The following is a 15,232-nucleotide window of genomic DNA, read 5'->3' as shown; positions in this document are numbered from 1 at the left end:
ATCGAATATACACCAGCAGCAGGGAATTTTGGCTTGTTCCAATTAATATTGTACGTAATGAAAACATAATGCAACATACGCCTCCAAGCCTAGCGATTATTGTGAAATTTAGTATATTGACGGTAAAATATTAGAATTCATGAAACGAAAATGGGATGGGATACGTTAACGAGGGATTCGTACGGTAACATGTGTAATCAAATATCTAAACTTACCTACTGTAATTTCTGGAAAAACGAAAATTTTTTTAAGACTCAATAGTGACTTCACAAATTTCAGGATCGGATATAAATAAACCGTCACGGTAACGTGCGTATCTTTGACAATCACCAGCTTGCTTTTATTTATATGTCCTTTTTCCGTTTATCAAAGCATAAGTGATCGATTTTTTTCTTCTGAATATATATGTACGGAGTGAAATGAAAACTACAAAAACATCGTACTTGCAACAATTGGTCACCGTCAAATCAACATCTGTAACTGAAATCAAAGCTCCCTCTCGGGTTTGTAGCATTGAAAATAAGTTGAAAAATCTTCAACCCATGAATAATGATTAATTTTTTCTTATTCACACGAATCTTTCTCTTCTCAGATTTAATTAAACCAATTCAAAAAGACTAGTCAAATCAATTAAAGTATCCGCTTCCGAACTGTGACCGGGCCACGCCATCTTGTTTGTTCCACTAAGAGTGAAGCAGCGGCCGTGAACAATTAAGGCGCAAATATCGTCACTGTTGCATTTGATGATTAACTAGACTCTGTTAGTTATTCCGTTTAATCAAGATGTCTCACGGTGGTAGGAACGAGTGTAGGATTTACGTGGGAAATTTACCACCAGATATTCGTACCAAGGACATTCAGGATCTTTTCTACAAATTTGGTAAAGTTACCTTTGTTGACTTGAAAAATCGTAGGGGGCCGCCATTCGCCTTCGTTGAGTTCGACGACCCAAGGTACGTATTTTTTTGCGTTTCTACCTGTTAGGTTAACATACGGGTGTTGGGCATACTTATTTATCGCATATTATGCTCAGCGCGCTCTATTCCGCCCTTGTCGCTAATAATCACGCTCATCTCTAGGCCTATGCAACGTAACCTTGTACTTACATTGCGTGATCTATTTTTGATAGCAACCACAAATTTACCAACCATTTGAATTCATGAGCGAATTACGTGTATTAACACGTATCCGCATTTATGCACAAATACACGCCGATACTTTAAAGTTAAATTGTGCTTAATCGTTTTACCGGATGAGAGTTCATGCATATTGTATAGCTTGCAGAAGTCACTGTGAAACTTGTTACATCGAGCGCACATTTGAATGGAAATTACATATGACTGTATTCAAACTTTACATCAATTAAAGCCCACAGTATCTCGGCATTGGCAGTCCGTGGACGTAAATGACGGCAAGATTGGCAGCCGAGAAATTTCACGGCTTTATAGCAAAATACTTTCGGGTATATTCCATCCTTGAGCGAGCAGGTGGCGCAGTGGCTAAGGCTCTGGAGCAGTGAACTGGCAAGCTCGGGTTTGAGACTTTGGGCCATAGAACTTTCTGTGTCTTATTTTTTGAAATAAGTTCGACCTTCATCATACTTTTGCTACGGGCTTGATAAATTATTGTATTGCGTCGTTATCCGAAACCCCAACACACACTGGGTAATGATTTCGCTGCTAGTTTGTGGCTGCCAACCATGCTGCTGTTATAGTTGTTATTCTGTATGTAAAAACTCTAGGTCTATTCCTTCTATAAAATGAATTACATATCACTCCAAATACGTAGTCTGCTAACCTCTCAGCCAAAAATTCTGGACATGCGTCTGGTCACTTTGTAGTGCAACAAGTCACACAGATGTAAAAAATACAAGTTTTGCAAGGTTACTGAATTATTAACTTTGCCCATCCTATAGTTTTTACAAGACAGCATAATTGGGAAATGTCAAGGAATTTTACTGAACAGTTCAAACATTATAAAAACTCGACAAAATAAAAAAATAAAATAAAATAAAAAAAAAACAAGAAAAAAAACAAAAAAACTGCAGGTTTTGCTTCTCCGACTTGCAGTTTATCGAAACTCAAGACTGTTTCACATATATTTTATCATACAAAACAGGTTCTACTCGGAATCAAGATTTGCATAATTGATGAGGAGTAGTAAAACATGATTTTTTTTAAAAAAGATTGTAGATTTTTTAACAGTAAACGTTACTAGCTGTCATGTAAATCAGTTTTCAATTTCATTCAGTTGGACAGCATAAATAGCTAGGCAAAAGTTTTTTTCAAAGTTACTACAAATTTTGCAGAGTTTGGCGATTAGGCATTTCTAACAATCTGACTTCTTGACAGTGTCTTTTGTATGCTCAAAGTATCTCCAATAGTTGACTAATCTTTTTGAAGATATTCAGTTCATATTGTAGAATGATAGTTTCATGTTGCAGACCAATTTCATATATGATGTGAACTAATTTTAAGTTACACAGCTTCAGTAAACTTCACCTGAAACATTTTGATCAAATGAATAAAAATAAATAAATAAATAAAGGTGTTTATATTGAAATTACAGGGATGCAGAAGATGCAGTACATGCTAGAGATGGTTATGACTATGATGGCTATAGGTTGAGAGTAGAATTTCCCAGGGGTGGGGGACCAAGTAACAACTTTCGCGGGGGACGTGGTGCAGGAGGTGGTGACAGTGGCGGTAGAGGTGGCAGAGGTGAAATGAGCAATTCTAGAGGCCGTGGTCCTCCGGCTCGTCGATCTCAGTATAGAGTATTGGTTACGGGGTTGCCATCCTCGGGAAGCTGGCAGGATCTCAAAGACCACATGCGCGAAGCAGGTGACGTTTGCTTTGCAGATGTCTACAAAGATGGGACTGGTGTCGTTGAGTTTCTACGTTACGAAGACATGAAGTATGCGGTCAAAAAATTAGATGACTCCAGGTTCAGATCGCACGAGGTACAACTTCTATGTTTATTTGTAATTATTTAGTGGAGTGCAATTAACTGAACTATCTTTTTCCATATCACTGACATATTTTCTCTTCTGTAAATGACAAACTAGACATTGAAAAAATGTAATTTTCTAAAACTGAAAATTCTAGCTTATCGATTTAAGTTCATTTTTGATGTACTGCAGGTAAAAATATTGCAGTAATTGAATTGGCCTAAAATTTTTTGAAGGATTGCACCTTATTTCATGACAATTACAATAAATTTTGTTTGCCTCAATTAATACATGCCTTAGCCACAACAGTTTCTCACTACTTCAGCATTTTTCAAATATATTATTATTTAAACAATGATCGTAAATGTCTTATTCGTTGTGACTGTCACGTTAACTTTTTATCCCAATTCTCAGGGTGAAGTTGCATACATTCGTGTCAAAGAAGACCACAGCAGTGGAGATCGCGGCCGCAGTGAAGATCGAGAGAGAGGACGTACTCGTTCAAGGAGTTACAGTCCACGTCGTCGTGGTTCTCCTACCTATTCGCCATTGCGTCGCAACTACTCGCGGTCACGCTCACGCTCCAGGTCTCGCTCATACGATTAGTGTGTACGTATCAATACTATATAACTTCAGTGATAATATGAGTGATTTTTCAACCACTCATGCCTTGCCGAATTTCGTTTTCACTGCTTTGACTCACTAAAGACATTTATCTTGGCTGAATGAATTGTAAATTGTATTTTACAAACTGTATTCAGGTTGTCGTTGCATAATTGACAAGTATGTTGTTACCTGTGTAATACATACGATCACAGGTGCAGTGTAACATAAGATTTTTCACAGTCTTTGATAAACATGATTCTTTTTCCTAATAATTTTTCATCCCTTTCTTGATCACTTCAGAGGGAAATCTTGACAAGTTTTTGGCATCGAAAAATTGAAAGGAATTGAATACCATCATTATACTTGTTGTGAATTGCATCACTTTTTTTCTACAAGTTAAACCTAATCAGTTTTATTAATTGTCAATTGTGGTTGATGTTCTGATATTGAAATAGCTTTTCATGCATAATGTCTGTAAAGTTGACAGTGTTCGGTTTACTCAAATAAATTTGTACCAATTGAACTAGACAATTACAAAAGTTCAAGGAAAACATCTTTAACGGCCACATTTTTTTTAACATAATAGTGCTTTGATACAAGATATGAATCGTCACCGAAACCTATAGTGATTGCCGAAATTTTTGAATATACATCGTGAGTAATATTCGATATGTCGAATATACCACTATTGTTTTATCAAATCAATCTGCAATTTCTTGGAATATTACATAAAGTCTTCGTTCCCTTTCTTGGTACCATAATATTAAAATGTGATTCCTTCCTATGCCCATGTAAAGGACTAATGTTTTCAATCCTGATTAATTATCATTATCAGCTAGATCAGGGATAGGATTGTAGATCCGGAGCTGGCGTAAAATTCGCAATTCACAACAAATATGACGTGATATATCATTATCATCTACAAATACGGATCAACGCGTGATTTAATGTTTTATTTTTTGCCCATAAAAATTGTTTTAAGCCATAATTATTATTGCAGGATAACAGATCTTTGTCAGATGAGACCTCATGGTAGCCAAATATGAGAACAATGATTTGGTGATCATGAGCATTGCGAGACATTGCGCTGACAACCCCACTGCATCTTTTTACTCATAACATGCTGTACACCGCGTCATCTCCCACCTTATGTTTAATACGTTTATAACTTTTAATGAGAAAACTATCTGCAACAGACAAGTTTCAGTATTCATAAGTCTTAACACTTATGAAAATGGATTGTGAAACACACTTTTTCAAAGCATATACGTGGCAAACCACAAAGTATAGTCATTTTAAAGCTTATGCAGAAAGTAAAACGTATTCTCCTCCATTATTAAAACCACCAATCCATTTCTATAAGTCTTTGATGGATAACTCAATCCTGTGCTTAAAAGATGTAAATGTGAAAAGATTTTCTAACTGCACACATATTTATAAGCTTTCGCTCTGAGTCGATAATGCAAAGAGGCTCTGAATATTATAAATATTTTTACCAATGGGAACATCTGAATATATTTACATGTATTACATATTATAAATGTTTAAGTAAAATATCCATTCCTTTGAGAATATTATCAATTGTATATACGAGTCATAGGTCAGAGTTGCATGCTCAAATTCAGCAATGTTCCTTACACAACTCGTCGCAAAACGATTTCACACCAATTATATGTTATCTGAATCTTGAAGCGATTCCTTCGATTGCAACAGAGGAATAGCCTATAACGTATTTTCATTGTATTTTAAAATATATTTAATTCTATTACAGAGTTAATATGTGTTCATAATTCGAAAGAAATACAAAGATTCATTCCTGTTGTCGTTACAATCGCTTAGGGATTGCAGAATACGCGTTTGGGGTTTAAAGTTTCGAATCTGATATCGATTATCTATTATTGTATCAAGAAACTAATGTATTTTTTCTTCTTTTGTATATTGGATTGGATTGTAACACAATGAATGAAAAACTGAGAAACTACACGATGTTACTTCTTGGATGGATATAATGCTTCGTTCATACTTGACGATGGGATGGGATGGAATGCATTTTGGATGGATTTGTATGGAGCATAAATTTAAGCGGATTAAAGATAAGTCGCAGTGAGGATAATCAGGATTAAGGATAAATTTGGACAAGAGGAAATTCAGGAACGCGATCCTCAAGCAAGGATATATTCGATTCGAGGATTATCGATTAGCTGGGATTGGATTCAAGCTGATACACATTGGCAAGTCCATTGAAAACTCCGTGAAATTGACGTGGTTTTTTTCGTGTTTCTTCCTTTTTTCTTCCTAAATTACAGTCTGTTCACGTCCATCCACAAACACTTCAGTGTAGAAATTTAATAATATTTTTAAACGTGGCTAAAACATCAAGAACATATACCATGTTTTAATGTATCAAGTTGAGATGATTTGTTCTTTAAAAATTCATATGCATATTCATTTCATTTAAGTTTTATTATTTTTTTTTTTTTTGTTTCAAGTTAAAAAATTTGTGAGTGGTAAATATCCATGTGTCAATATTGAAACATCTTTCACTACCAATCAAAGTTCTTCAATAAATCACATTTTTTTCTGTAGCTTATACCCAGGAGGTTTATATCCAGGCATCAATCAAAGTAAAGCACCACACCATTCTTACAATATTACGATCATCTTTTTGCATTTCTCTCTGATATATAGTAATACTTTGCATTAGTAATTGATATTAGTATGATTACTATTAGTACGACTGCTCAAATTTAGAGAAAAATAGTTAGCGCTAATAAAATATTGTTTAAACCCTTGGATTGATTGTGAAACATTCTGCATACTATGTTAAACAAGTTATAGCCAACTACACTCCTGGTCTCGAATGTGTTAGAATCAATCTAAAGGTCTATACATTAACTAAGCAATCATCTCAAAAAATACATGGATAGTTGTATATAATTATATTTTGAACTTTAACATCATTGGAATATTATTTTGCTTCAAAGTTGTTTTTCTATCTCAGGAATCTGATATCATAAACAGAGAAGCTTCAACAAGAACAGTTCTATTAATGCCAATTTTATCGGTTTTTGTTTGACTTCAACAATGCTATACTTTGGCTAAACTAAAAATTTTTAAATCACACTTTTAACGATATACTTCGAACTTATTAAAACATATAAATACCAGTGTTTAATATTCGCATCATTTATATTTAAAAGAAATGCAAAATGGAAAGAAGAGGATTTCACTTAATTGAGACTTTCTTATTTTGACGTGAACGGACTATAGTTTTTTGTGGATTTGGATACCGCGAAAATATATCTGCTGCGAAAGGAACGGGGAGATGGACAGGACTGGAATTTATTGGGATTCAGAAGCCTCGCGGGATTGATTATTACGCATGGAGGATTCTGCGATCTGGATAAATTCAATGGATAATATAATACATACCATTTGGACTTGTCAAGTGGATGGGACAGGATATTTGGCAGAAGGATTCATATTTCGATCAGTTTCAATTACATGAGACATGAATGAGGAACGCGCCTCACCGCATAGGGTTCATGGAATGCTCTAGGTTGGATTCGGACTTGCAGTCGCTTAGGAGGAAAGGTTCAGGATCATTACAGAATAGTTGGAAATCATTTTTAATGGAGTCAAAAGGATTGGATGGCTATTTATAAGGTACTTGTACACCAGTTTTGAAACTGAGGTACTTTCCATGTTCGCTTTTTGCATGCCTTGCTTTATTCCCTTCTGTCGTCTTCTTTGAATACCTCCTAATTATCTTTTCATTCATTGGCTGAATGCATTCAAGTTGATCTATCCATTAACTAACACACGTCCAGTACTTAGCAGGAACTCTACTCACTGGATGAGTTTCTCTAACTGCGTGTATATACACATATATACACAATTAAGTATCGCTAGTGGCTTTGTGACGATATAATCCATTGATTTGATGTGAAGATTGTTCTAAACAAACTTATTTTCAACATCAAAGACGATACATCCATGTCTTAGAAATAATTCGACACCTCATACATTTGCAGAAAACATCCACATAGTTTATTGTTTCGAAGTCAAATCTATACATCCTCAGGTAACGAGGTATTCAAAATGGATTGAACGTATCGTATATTAAAAAGTAGCTGTTTTTTAAGTCAGAATGATCAATAATGTGAAACTGACTATTTTTATGATAAAACTGATATAACGATATTTCTTCGATATTGATTGTCTTGGCCATAAACTAAAAATGAATTAAAATGCTGAAAAAATCTTCATAGTAGTAAGTACATAACGGGGAATTTAAGTTCGTCAATCTCTGAAATAAATATATACTCTTCATCAGACTTACAGAGAATGTCAATTTATTTGAAAATTATTATCAAACAAGGGTTTTTATGCGAGTTATACTGACTACGAGCAGTAACAAAACCTGAGGCTGTTTAGATGTTCTTTTCGTTGGCTGGTTACTATCTTTGGTTGAGTAGACTAATTATATAGTTAATTCGTTTTATTACCACCTTTGCAGTTTGTTCAAGCTAAGTTTAATATGTCATTGGTGGTAAAGTAAAACATTAGGCGATTTTAGTTTTTAAAAAATTGTACCCACTCATATTGCCACCAATCCCATAATCACTCATTTCTTTCGTGCATGTTCTGATTTCTCTACAGCAAGCACTTTGAGAGAGCTTAATACAATAGGTTCGTTTTGTAAACTCACTTCTTTTTCAAGATGTAGAAATATATCACGAATAGTGATCATTCCATATTTGTTTACTTGAAACATTCTGCTGGTAATGTACATCCTGGGATTTGACCACAATAAAATTTATATATGCCGATTAAAAACGTCGTTTATTCAACCACATAATTTATCCTATCCAAGATACTTATACTCGTTCATACTTTCCATATACTTTCATTCGCAACTTAATCATGATTATTACTGATCTGAAAGACCTAGAAAATTGATAATTTATGTTAAGAATTCCACAATATTTTATATTTTAGTACTATAAGTCAAAGCAAGATCTGTAGTGTTATTTTCTAAACACAGAAGACTTTACTATCTTCTGATTATTCAAGAAGATATAGATATTATCGTAGTAAAATACAATATGATGGAGTATGGTGATTTCACAGCAAAGGATCATCCAAACATTCTATATCTTGTTTAATCCATGTGCAGTAATCAACCAAATCATAGTGTAATATATTTTTAAATTATAAGTGTGTAACAACTCTAGTACTTAGTTTGCTTCGAAAACAAACAGTGGTTTTATTTATCAATCTGTTTACCACTTTCAATCTTGGAAGCAGGAAAGGCGCAAGCCATCAGTGGACATCCGGCATAAAGAACCACAAAAGTTGATTTTATTGTACATAATTAGATACAAACACGAGTTGACCGTACATAACATTCAATGTTTGCTAACAATAAGGATGTGGTCTCTTACTCACCCCTTTCTTTCACTATATAAGATATCTGCAAGGATTCCTGCAGTAGTCTTGTGCCATCTTATACGCTAGACAGTTTTCCAACATGTCGCGAAGTGTGACAGACATACTGTATCTCTATGATCGTCCATCGGAACCAATATTTGTCTCACGTGGCAATAAATCAACCACATTTGACGTTCCACCAAGTTATTTAGTAAGTATTATTCAGGGCGAAAGACCAAATATTCATAATTCGTTTTCAAGTGAATTACATCACCTATGAGGTTGAAGTGATAAAATTGCCAAATCACATATCTGGATTTCGAATAAAATAGAGAAAAATTTGAATCTAAATAATTCAACACTGAGTTAATTGTGATGTGAATAGATGTAAATTCATGATTGATACCATACTTGATACAATCAATTTATACTGTCTCTAATTTTAATAACTTATATTTTACATAGTATGATCCATTCAACGGATTATCAATTACCGAACTTTATAACCATTCATTACAGGTGGAAAGATATCAATCTGTTCCATCGGTTTTATCGCGGGTTGGTGATGATGTCCCTACAATTCCTGTCAAGAAAATAAACGTACCATCACTCGGCATAGCAACCAATCTGGGTCGCACAGAGAATTTTTCTCTTTTTATGCCAAGCCACCGTAAAATGGCTGGACGTCTAATTGAGATTCTACTGGGAATGGCAACTTATGATGATTTTCTATCTGCATCTGTTTTTTGTCACGATCGAATCAATCCCCAAATGTATATTTACTGTTTGTCCGTTGCTATTCTGCATCGACCAGATACCAGAGATCTGCCAATACCTACCTTGTGCGAAGTCTTCCCAGACAAGTTTGTAACAAGCGGAGTTTTTGCACAAGTACGAGAAGAAGCAAACCTTGTTGCACCTGGCTCAAGGGTGAGCAAAAATTTTGATGTAGTTTTTTAAGTAATAGTACAGACAAATGCAACTCAATTACTCAGTATGTAATTATTTAATAATTATTGCTTCATTGTGATTTTTCTGCAATATTTTCTGAAATAATCCAATCCATGTGTATGTTAGTACCAAAAGTGTGTTGAAGTTCTAACATTAAATGCCTTTTAGATGCCAATCGAAATCCCTCGAAACTACAGTGCATCTGATTTGGATGTGGAGCACAGACTTGCATATTTTCGCGAAGATTTGGGTATCAATCTACACCACTGGCATTGGCACTTAGTCTATCCACCTTCCGGGCCAATGCAAATAGTTAACAAAGATAGACGTGGCGAACTTTTGTATTACATGCATTCACAGATTATGGCTAGATATAACTGTGAACGATTTTGCAATGATCTTCCACGAGTGGAGCGTTGGAACAGGTGGCGCGAACCAATTGCCGAAGCTTATTTTCCCAAACTGGATTCGCTTGTAGCCAGTCGTGCTTGGCCGGCTCGTCCAGCTAATTCAGAGCTTAAGGACGTTAATCGTGCAATTGATCAACTTCAATTTGACATACAAGACCTGGAAAGATGGAGAGATCGTATTGCACAGGCAATTTCAACTCAATCTGTAATAAATGTAAGAGACTATTTTTCTCTGTCTTCAACTAGCCACAACACGGTAATACATTGAAGACTGATTCACAATCTGAAAACTGTGTCCTCATTCACATTATGTATGATCATGCAGACATTTTTAAAGGTAATTTTAACTATAGGAGAGAGGTCAAACTATACCACTGACAGAAAAGGATGGCATAGATGTATTGGGAAACCTCATGGAAGCTTGTATTCTTTCTCCAAATTTTAATTATTACGGTGATTTGCACAACTATATGCACATAGCACTATCATTCGTACATGATCCGGATCACAGATATTTGGAATCCTTTTCTCCTATTGGGGATCCAGCTGTCACTATGAGAGATCCTGTGTTTTATCGTCTACATGGTTGGGTAGAATCTATTTTTCAACTGTATAAAGGGACGCTCCCTCCATATACAGTGGAACAATTGAATAACCCAGGAGTTGATGTTACAGGTTTGTAGCAGTAATTTTTAAAAACTACTGAGCCAATTTAAAGAGTATGCGTGGGTGCTCTTTACATAAAAACTACAGAAATGATAAGCAGCAACTAACAAACAGTTTTATTCTGTGAATCGCAGGTGTGGAAGTGGTGACAGAGAATCAGCCAAAGAACGTATTTCATACTTTCTGGCAGCAGAGTGACGTTGATATGTCACGAGGCTTGGATTTCATACCCAGAGGTTCTGTTCTCGTAAGGTTCACACATTTACAGTATACTCCATATATTTACAGAATTCAGGTAAATAACAAAAGTGGAGCAAATAAAATGGGAACCTGTAGAATATTTCTGACACCAAAACAAGATGAGCTTGGTAGACCTATGGCTTTCACAGATCAAAAAAATATGATGATTGAACTGGACAAATTCACCGTGAACTGTAAATAACTTATTACTAAAAATTTTAATACCAGTAAACATGGCACCGTAGCGCATTCCTTTAAAATTTATGCATAATTCACAAATTTTTAGTAAGACCCGGAGCCAACACCATTGAGCGTAACTCGACATTATCATCTGTAACAATTCCATTTGAAAGAACTTTTAGAAATTTGACTGTCAATGTTCCAACTGATATTAATGAGCTTGATGCTTTTAACTTCTGTGGTTGTGGTTGGCCTCAGCACATGCTTCTTCCAAAAGGAACTGAAAGTGGCTATGCGACAGAACTTTTTGTTATGATCTCCAACTACGACAATGACAAGGTATTTTCACCTGGTTAAAATTATTTAAAGAAGAAAACAGCAATTTTTTAGAAATACACAAAAATTATCAATGGATTTGAGAAAAATACTAATGAAGCTTAATTGTCTATCATTCAATAAGATTAAAACGCATTGTAGCATGAATCTATTTTGAGCCAGAAATAATTCAACCAGCTGTAACGAACAGATTCAATTTAAACATGTGGACTTACATTTTGACTATTGTGATGTATCAGAAAATGTTTGCTTGAAGAAATATCTGGATATTTTGATTTTAAATATATACATTGCAATATTGCTAATAAAAAGTTTCATTTATTGTTAGATCGAACAAGACATAGGTGGACAATGCAGTGACGCTGCTAGTTTCTGCGGAATACGAAACAAGAAGTATCCAGATGCTCGAGCAATGGGGTATCCATTTGATCGTCTACCACGTAATGGTGTTGATACTTTATCCCAATTTTTGACACCTAATATGAGAACTACGAACGTGCTAATACGTCATACAAATTCCATCTTACGTCGACCAAATCAATCTACTGCAACTCCATCTGCAACAAGGATTTAGCTCTTTTAGAAGTGTGTAAATCTATCTCAGAAATACAATTGTTGATGTTATATGAAGAAACCATAACATGAATAATTGTTCATCAACATATTTCATTTCATTTGTTATGACTGAATTTTATGTAAGAAACTATGTTTAATCGAATATCACATAATCACAGTATATTTAATACAAGAAATCATGCTACCTTAGCAAAAGTTTACATGTATGTACACGTAGTTAAATAAGGTCATTTAATATTTGTCTCTATTGCTGACATCCATATTTTATCCACGCTTATGAATTCCATTCTTCGCAAAGTTCTATACTTATATGTATATCTCAATCAATTATTATTCAGAAACAAAAAAAGTTTCTTACACTACACTTTTTTATACACTTGTGTGTTTTTATGGTAGGAAAATAAGATTAAATTGATGTATCTTCACATGGAACGTATAACAGTTGAAAAACCTAAACCTTACATATCTATACAAGTACTCGGTATTTGATGCTGTCACATGTATCCATCAGTATAAAAAAGATAAGAATCACAATTATTCCCAATCCACACGGATTGTTATACTATTTTACTAAACAGGAAGGCAGCAATTATTCTTCAAGTAATATCATAATTACTTTTCAGTGAAGCTTCAGACTTATTTCTATTTTGTGTGCATCTTCACATTTGGTATCGTGAGTGTATGTAGTTGAAACGTTATTCTGAAACTGTCTACTCTACATATAACCGTATCAAGTCATCCTCTTTGGCTGGATAGTTTGTGATCGGGCATTTCTCGTATTCTCGTATGTATTTTAGAATACACTGGTAGCAGAAGACGTACCTATGTAGAGAGTAATATTTATTTTTGGTAGAAATTTTGTTTGCTTGGTAAGGATGCTTTGTAAAACATATCAATATTTCCGCTATGTGAAACTACATCATAAAATGGAATTAAAACATGCCAAACTTACCCTGAAACTGGCAGAGCTGTGGGGATTTGCCGACCTTTCCGACAGATTGGACATAATCCTTTATACTGTAACGCTATTTTTGGAACCTGGATTGAAAATTAAAATGGAATGACATTCATCCATGTCTAGCTTAAGTGCAGCAAACAAAAAATCCGGATTTTTCGGAACATGATGTATACATTGTTAAAAACATCAGGAGAGGGAATATGAACTCCCCGTATTTTGTTGAAGACAAATGTAAGTATACCTTTCATTTACCTCAGGAGGCACAGGTGTAGGCAGAGCCATCAGGTTTACGTAATAATTTTCTTGATTCCACCATCGAAGAAACTGGAGAAAGAAAGCTCCAAATTCAAGTGATCTAGTAAAAAGCATTCCAAACAAATCTATGCCATTACTGAAGGTCAATGTTCCGAGTCTTATCTTCATCAGAAGGTCAGTGATGGTGAGGAATTTTTTACCATCTGCGTAAGACAATGTAACAGAAGCCAGCCAAAGAAGCGGAGTTGAATATTCTGACCGTCCAGCCATGTACCTCAGGTACCGATAAAGTATTAGGCATTCATAAATAACATGAAATATCATGTTTCCATTTATTACCAATTTCCTTACAAGTTTCTGCCATCGCTGAAAACAATTAGTTATTTAAATAATGTGGAACAAATTAAAGTGTTTGTACTGTTGATGACAACAAAAAGCATATTCAAAGCTTATAAATTATATAAATAGCTTTTCAAATTCACGTACCTTCTGAGGTATTTTACCATCAGCAACTTCGAATTTATATTCTTCCGCAAGCCTAAATAATTTGGTTCTGAAGTGCGGAAAGACGACTAACAGCAATAAAGAAATTTTCTCTTGCTTAGTAGATAACTTTCCATCTGAACCTGCCACGACTGAAGAACGTTTCAACCCATAAAATGTTTCGGAGAATGATGCCGCTAAAATAAATACGGATTTGATTAGGCTGACGAATACTTGGAGAAATTAGTTAGAAGCGTAAAAAAAATCGCTCAATATATTTACAATATTTTTTGAGATAGTGATATTGTAGAGCGGCATTAAAAACCAGATACGCCTCATCGCACCATCTTTCAAGCCATCCATATCGATGTGGATTGACCAACACCAAATACTGAAATACTGTGTATAAGATTCACTATGTAACAAATTACAGGATAATAATAATGAAAAAAACGAGCCTGCGACGTACCGAGATGATTTTTTTGAAGACTGGCTCGAGTGTAGAGGCTAAAGATTCTTGCGCAACAATTTCAAAAATCGAGGGTTTAGCCTTGACTGTATCCGTTAAATACGCTCCTTTTTCAGCCATAATTATTGTTGTCTAATAATAAACCATAACACGCTCCGTAATGACGCTACTATTTTCATTCATAAAATATACATGAAAGCAATTGGCTATGTTATGTTGATTTTTGACCTGATAGAGTTCAAAGAGTTCAAGGTTAACAACTCCATTCACTTGACCACCATGTTCAATTTTGTACGTGAAATCATTGAAATACGCGGCTTTTTATCAATGTTCAAAATCATCTCTTAGCTCCAGTATGTATTTGAATTGTTCCAACTTGACCATCGAAAACTTTAATATTTGTCACAGGTTACGGATCAATTTCGGTTAGAATGAATTTACAGAGACGCGTGAGTTAAATCCATCAAAACGCGAGCTGTCAACCGCTTTGTGATTATGAATTTTCTGCAAATTTATTATGCTTATTTACGAAACTTTTGGCTAAAATAGCAATGGAATTAAATTGGGTAAAATTCGATCTTTAATGCAGATAAATACCGATTCGGTATATAAGCGGACTACGGAGAAAATCTGTTTTAAAACATATTTGCATTTGCTAACCTCGAATTTAATAACTTCTCATACTTTGACGAAGATTATTGCATTTCCGGACAATATAT

At 34.7% G+C, this 15,232-nt stretch overlaps 3 protein-coding genes across 5 annotated transcripts; 2 read left to right on the top strand and 1 right to left on the bottom strand.

Annotated features, from left to right (window-relative positions):
• The first annotated feature begins 667 nt into the window (after positions 1-667).
• On the top strand, positions 668-5,537 carry LOC124178458 (serine/arginine-rich splicing factor 1A). Its single transcript, XM_046561810.1, has 4 exons — positions 668-953; positions 2,569-2,962; positions 3,365-3,559; positions 4,557-5,537. The coding sequence occupies exons 1-3, from the start codon at positions 784-786 to the stop codon at positions 3,554-3,556; spliced, it is 756 nt and encodes a 251-aa protein (XP_046417766.1). The 5' UTR covers positions 668-783; the 3' UTR covers positions 3,557-3,559; positions 4,557-5,537.
• Positions 5,538-8,566: 3,029 nt separating this feature from the next.
• Positions 8,567-12,792, top strand: LOC124178455 (phenoloxidase 1-like). The gene is made up of 7 exons (XM_046561806.1): positions 8,567-9,200; positions 9,509-9,919; positions 10,109-10,564; positions 10,704-11,025; positions 11,151-11,450; positions 11,543-11,775; positions 12,101-12,792. Exons 1-7 carry the CDS (start codon positions 9,090-9,092, stop codon positions 12,344-12,346), a joined length of 2,079 nt encoding a protein of 692 aa, XP_046417762.1. The 5' UTR covers positions 8,567-9,089; the 3' UTR covers positions 12,347-12,792.
• LOC124178457 (peroxisome assembly protein 12) lies at positions 12,255-14,822 on the bottom strand. Of its 3 annotated transcripts, XR_006869808.1 has the most exons (7): positions 14,514-14,816; positions 14,327-14,435; positions 14,048-14,241; positions 13,559-13,927; positions 13,301-13,386; positions 12,965-13,170; positions 12,255-12,329 (listed from the first exon to the last, which is right to left on the bottom strand). XR_006869808.1 is itself a non-coding variant. In XM_046561809.1 (6 exons), exons 1-6 carry the CDS (start codon positions 14,631-14,633, stop codon positions 13,059-13,061), a joined length of 990 nt encoding a protein of 329 aa, XP_046417765.1. In that variant the 5' UTR covers positions 14,634-14,816; the 3' UTR covers positions 12,481-13,058. The 3 variants fall into 3 exon arrangements, 1 of the variants encoding a protein (XP_046417765.1); XR_006869809.1 differs by lacking the exon at positions 12,255-12,329 and having other exon boundaries at positions 12,481-13,170; positions 13,548-13,927; positions 14,514-14,822; XM_046561809.1 differs by lacking the exon at positions 12,255-12,329 and having other exon boundaries at positions 12,481-13,170.
• Between the last annotated feature and the right edge of the window lie 410 nt (positions 14,823-15,232).

The sequence above is a fragment of the Neodiprion fabricii genome, chromosome 3 (genome assembly GCF_021155785.1).
Source record: "Neodiprion fabricii isolate iyNeoFabr1 chromosome 3, iyNeoFabr1.1, whole genome shotgun sequence".
Lineage (NCBI taxonomy): Eukaryota > Metazoa > Arthropoda > Insecta > Hymenoptera > Diprionidae > Neodiprion > Neodiprion fabricii.
Note: the sequence above shows the minus strand (reverse complement) of the source record. Positions and strands in the feature narration are given on the sequence as shown.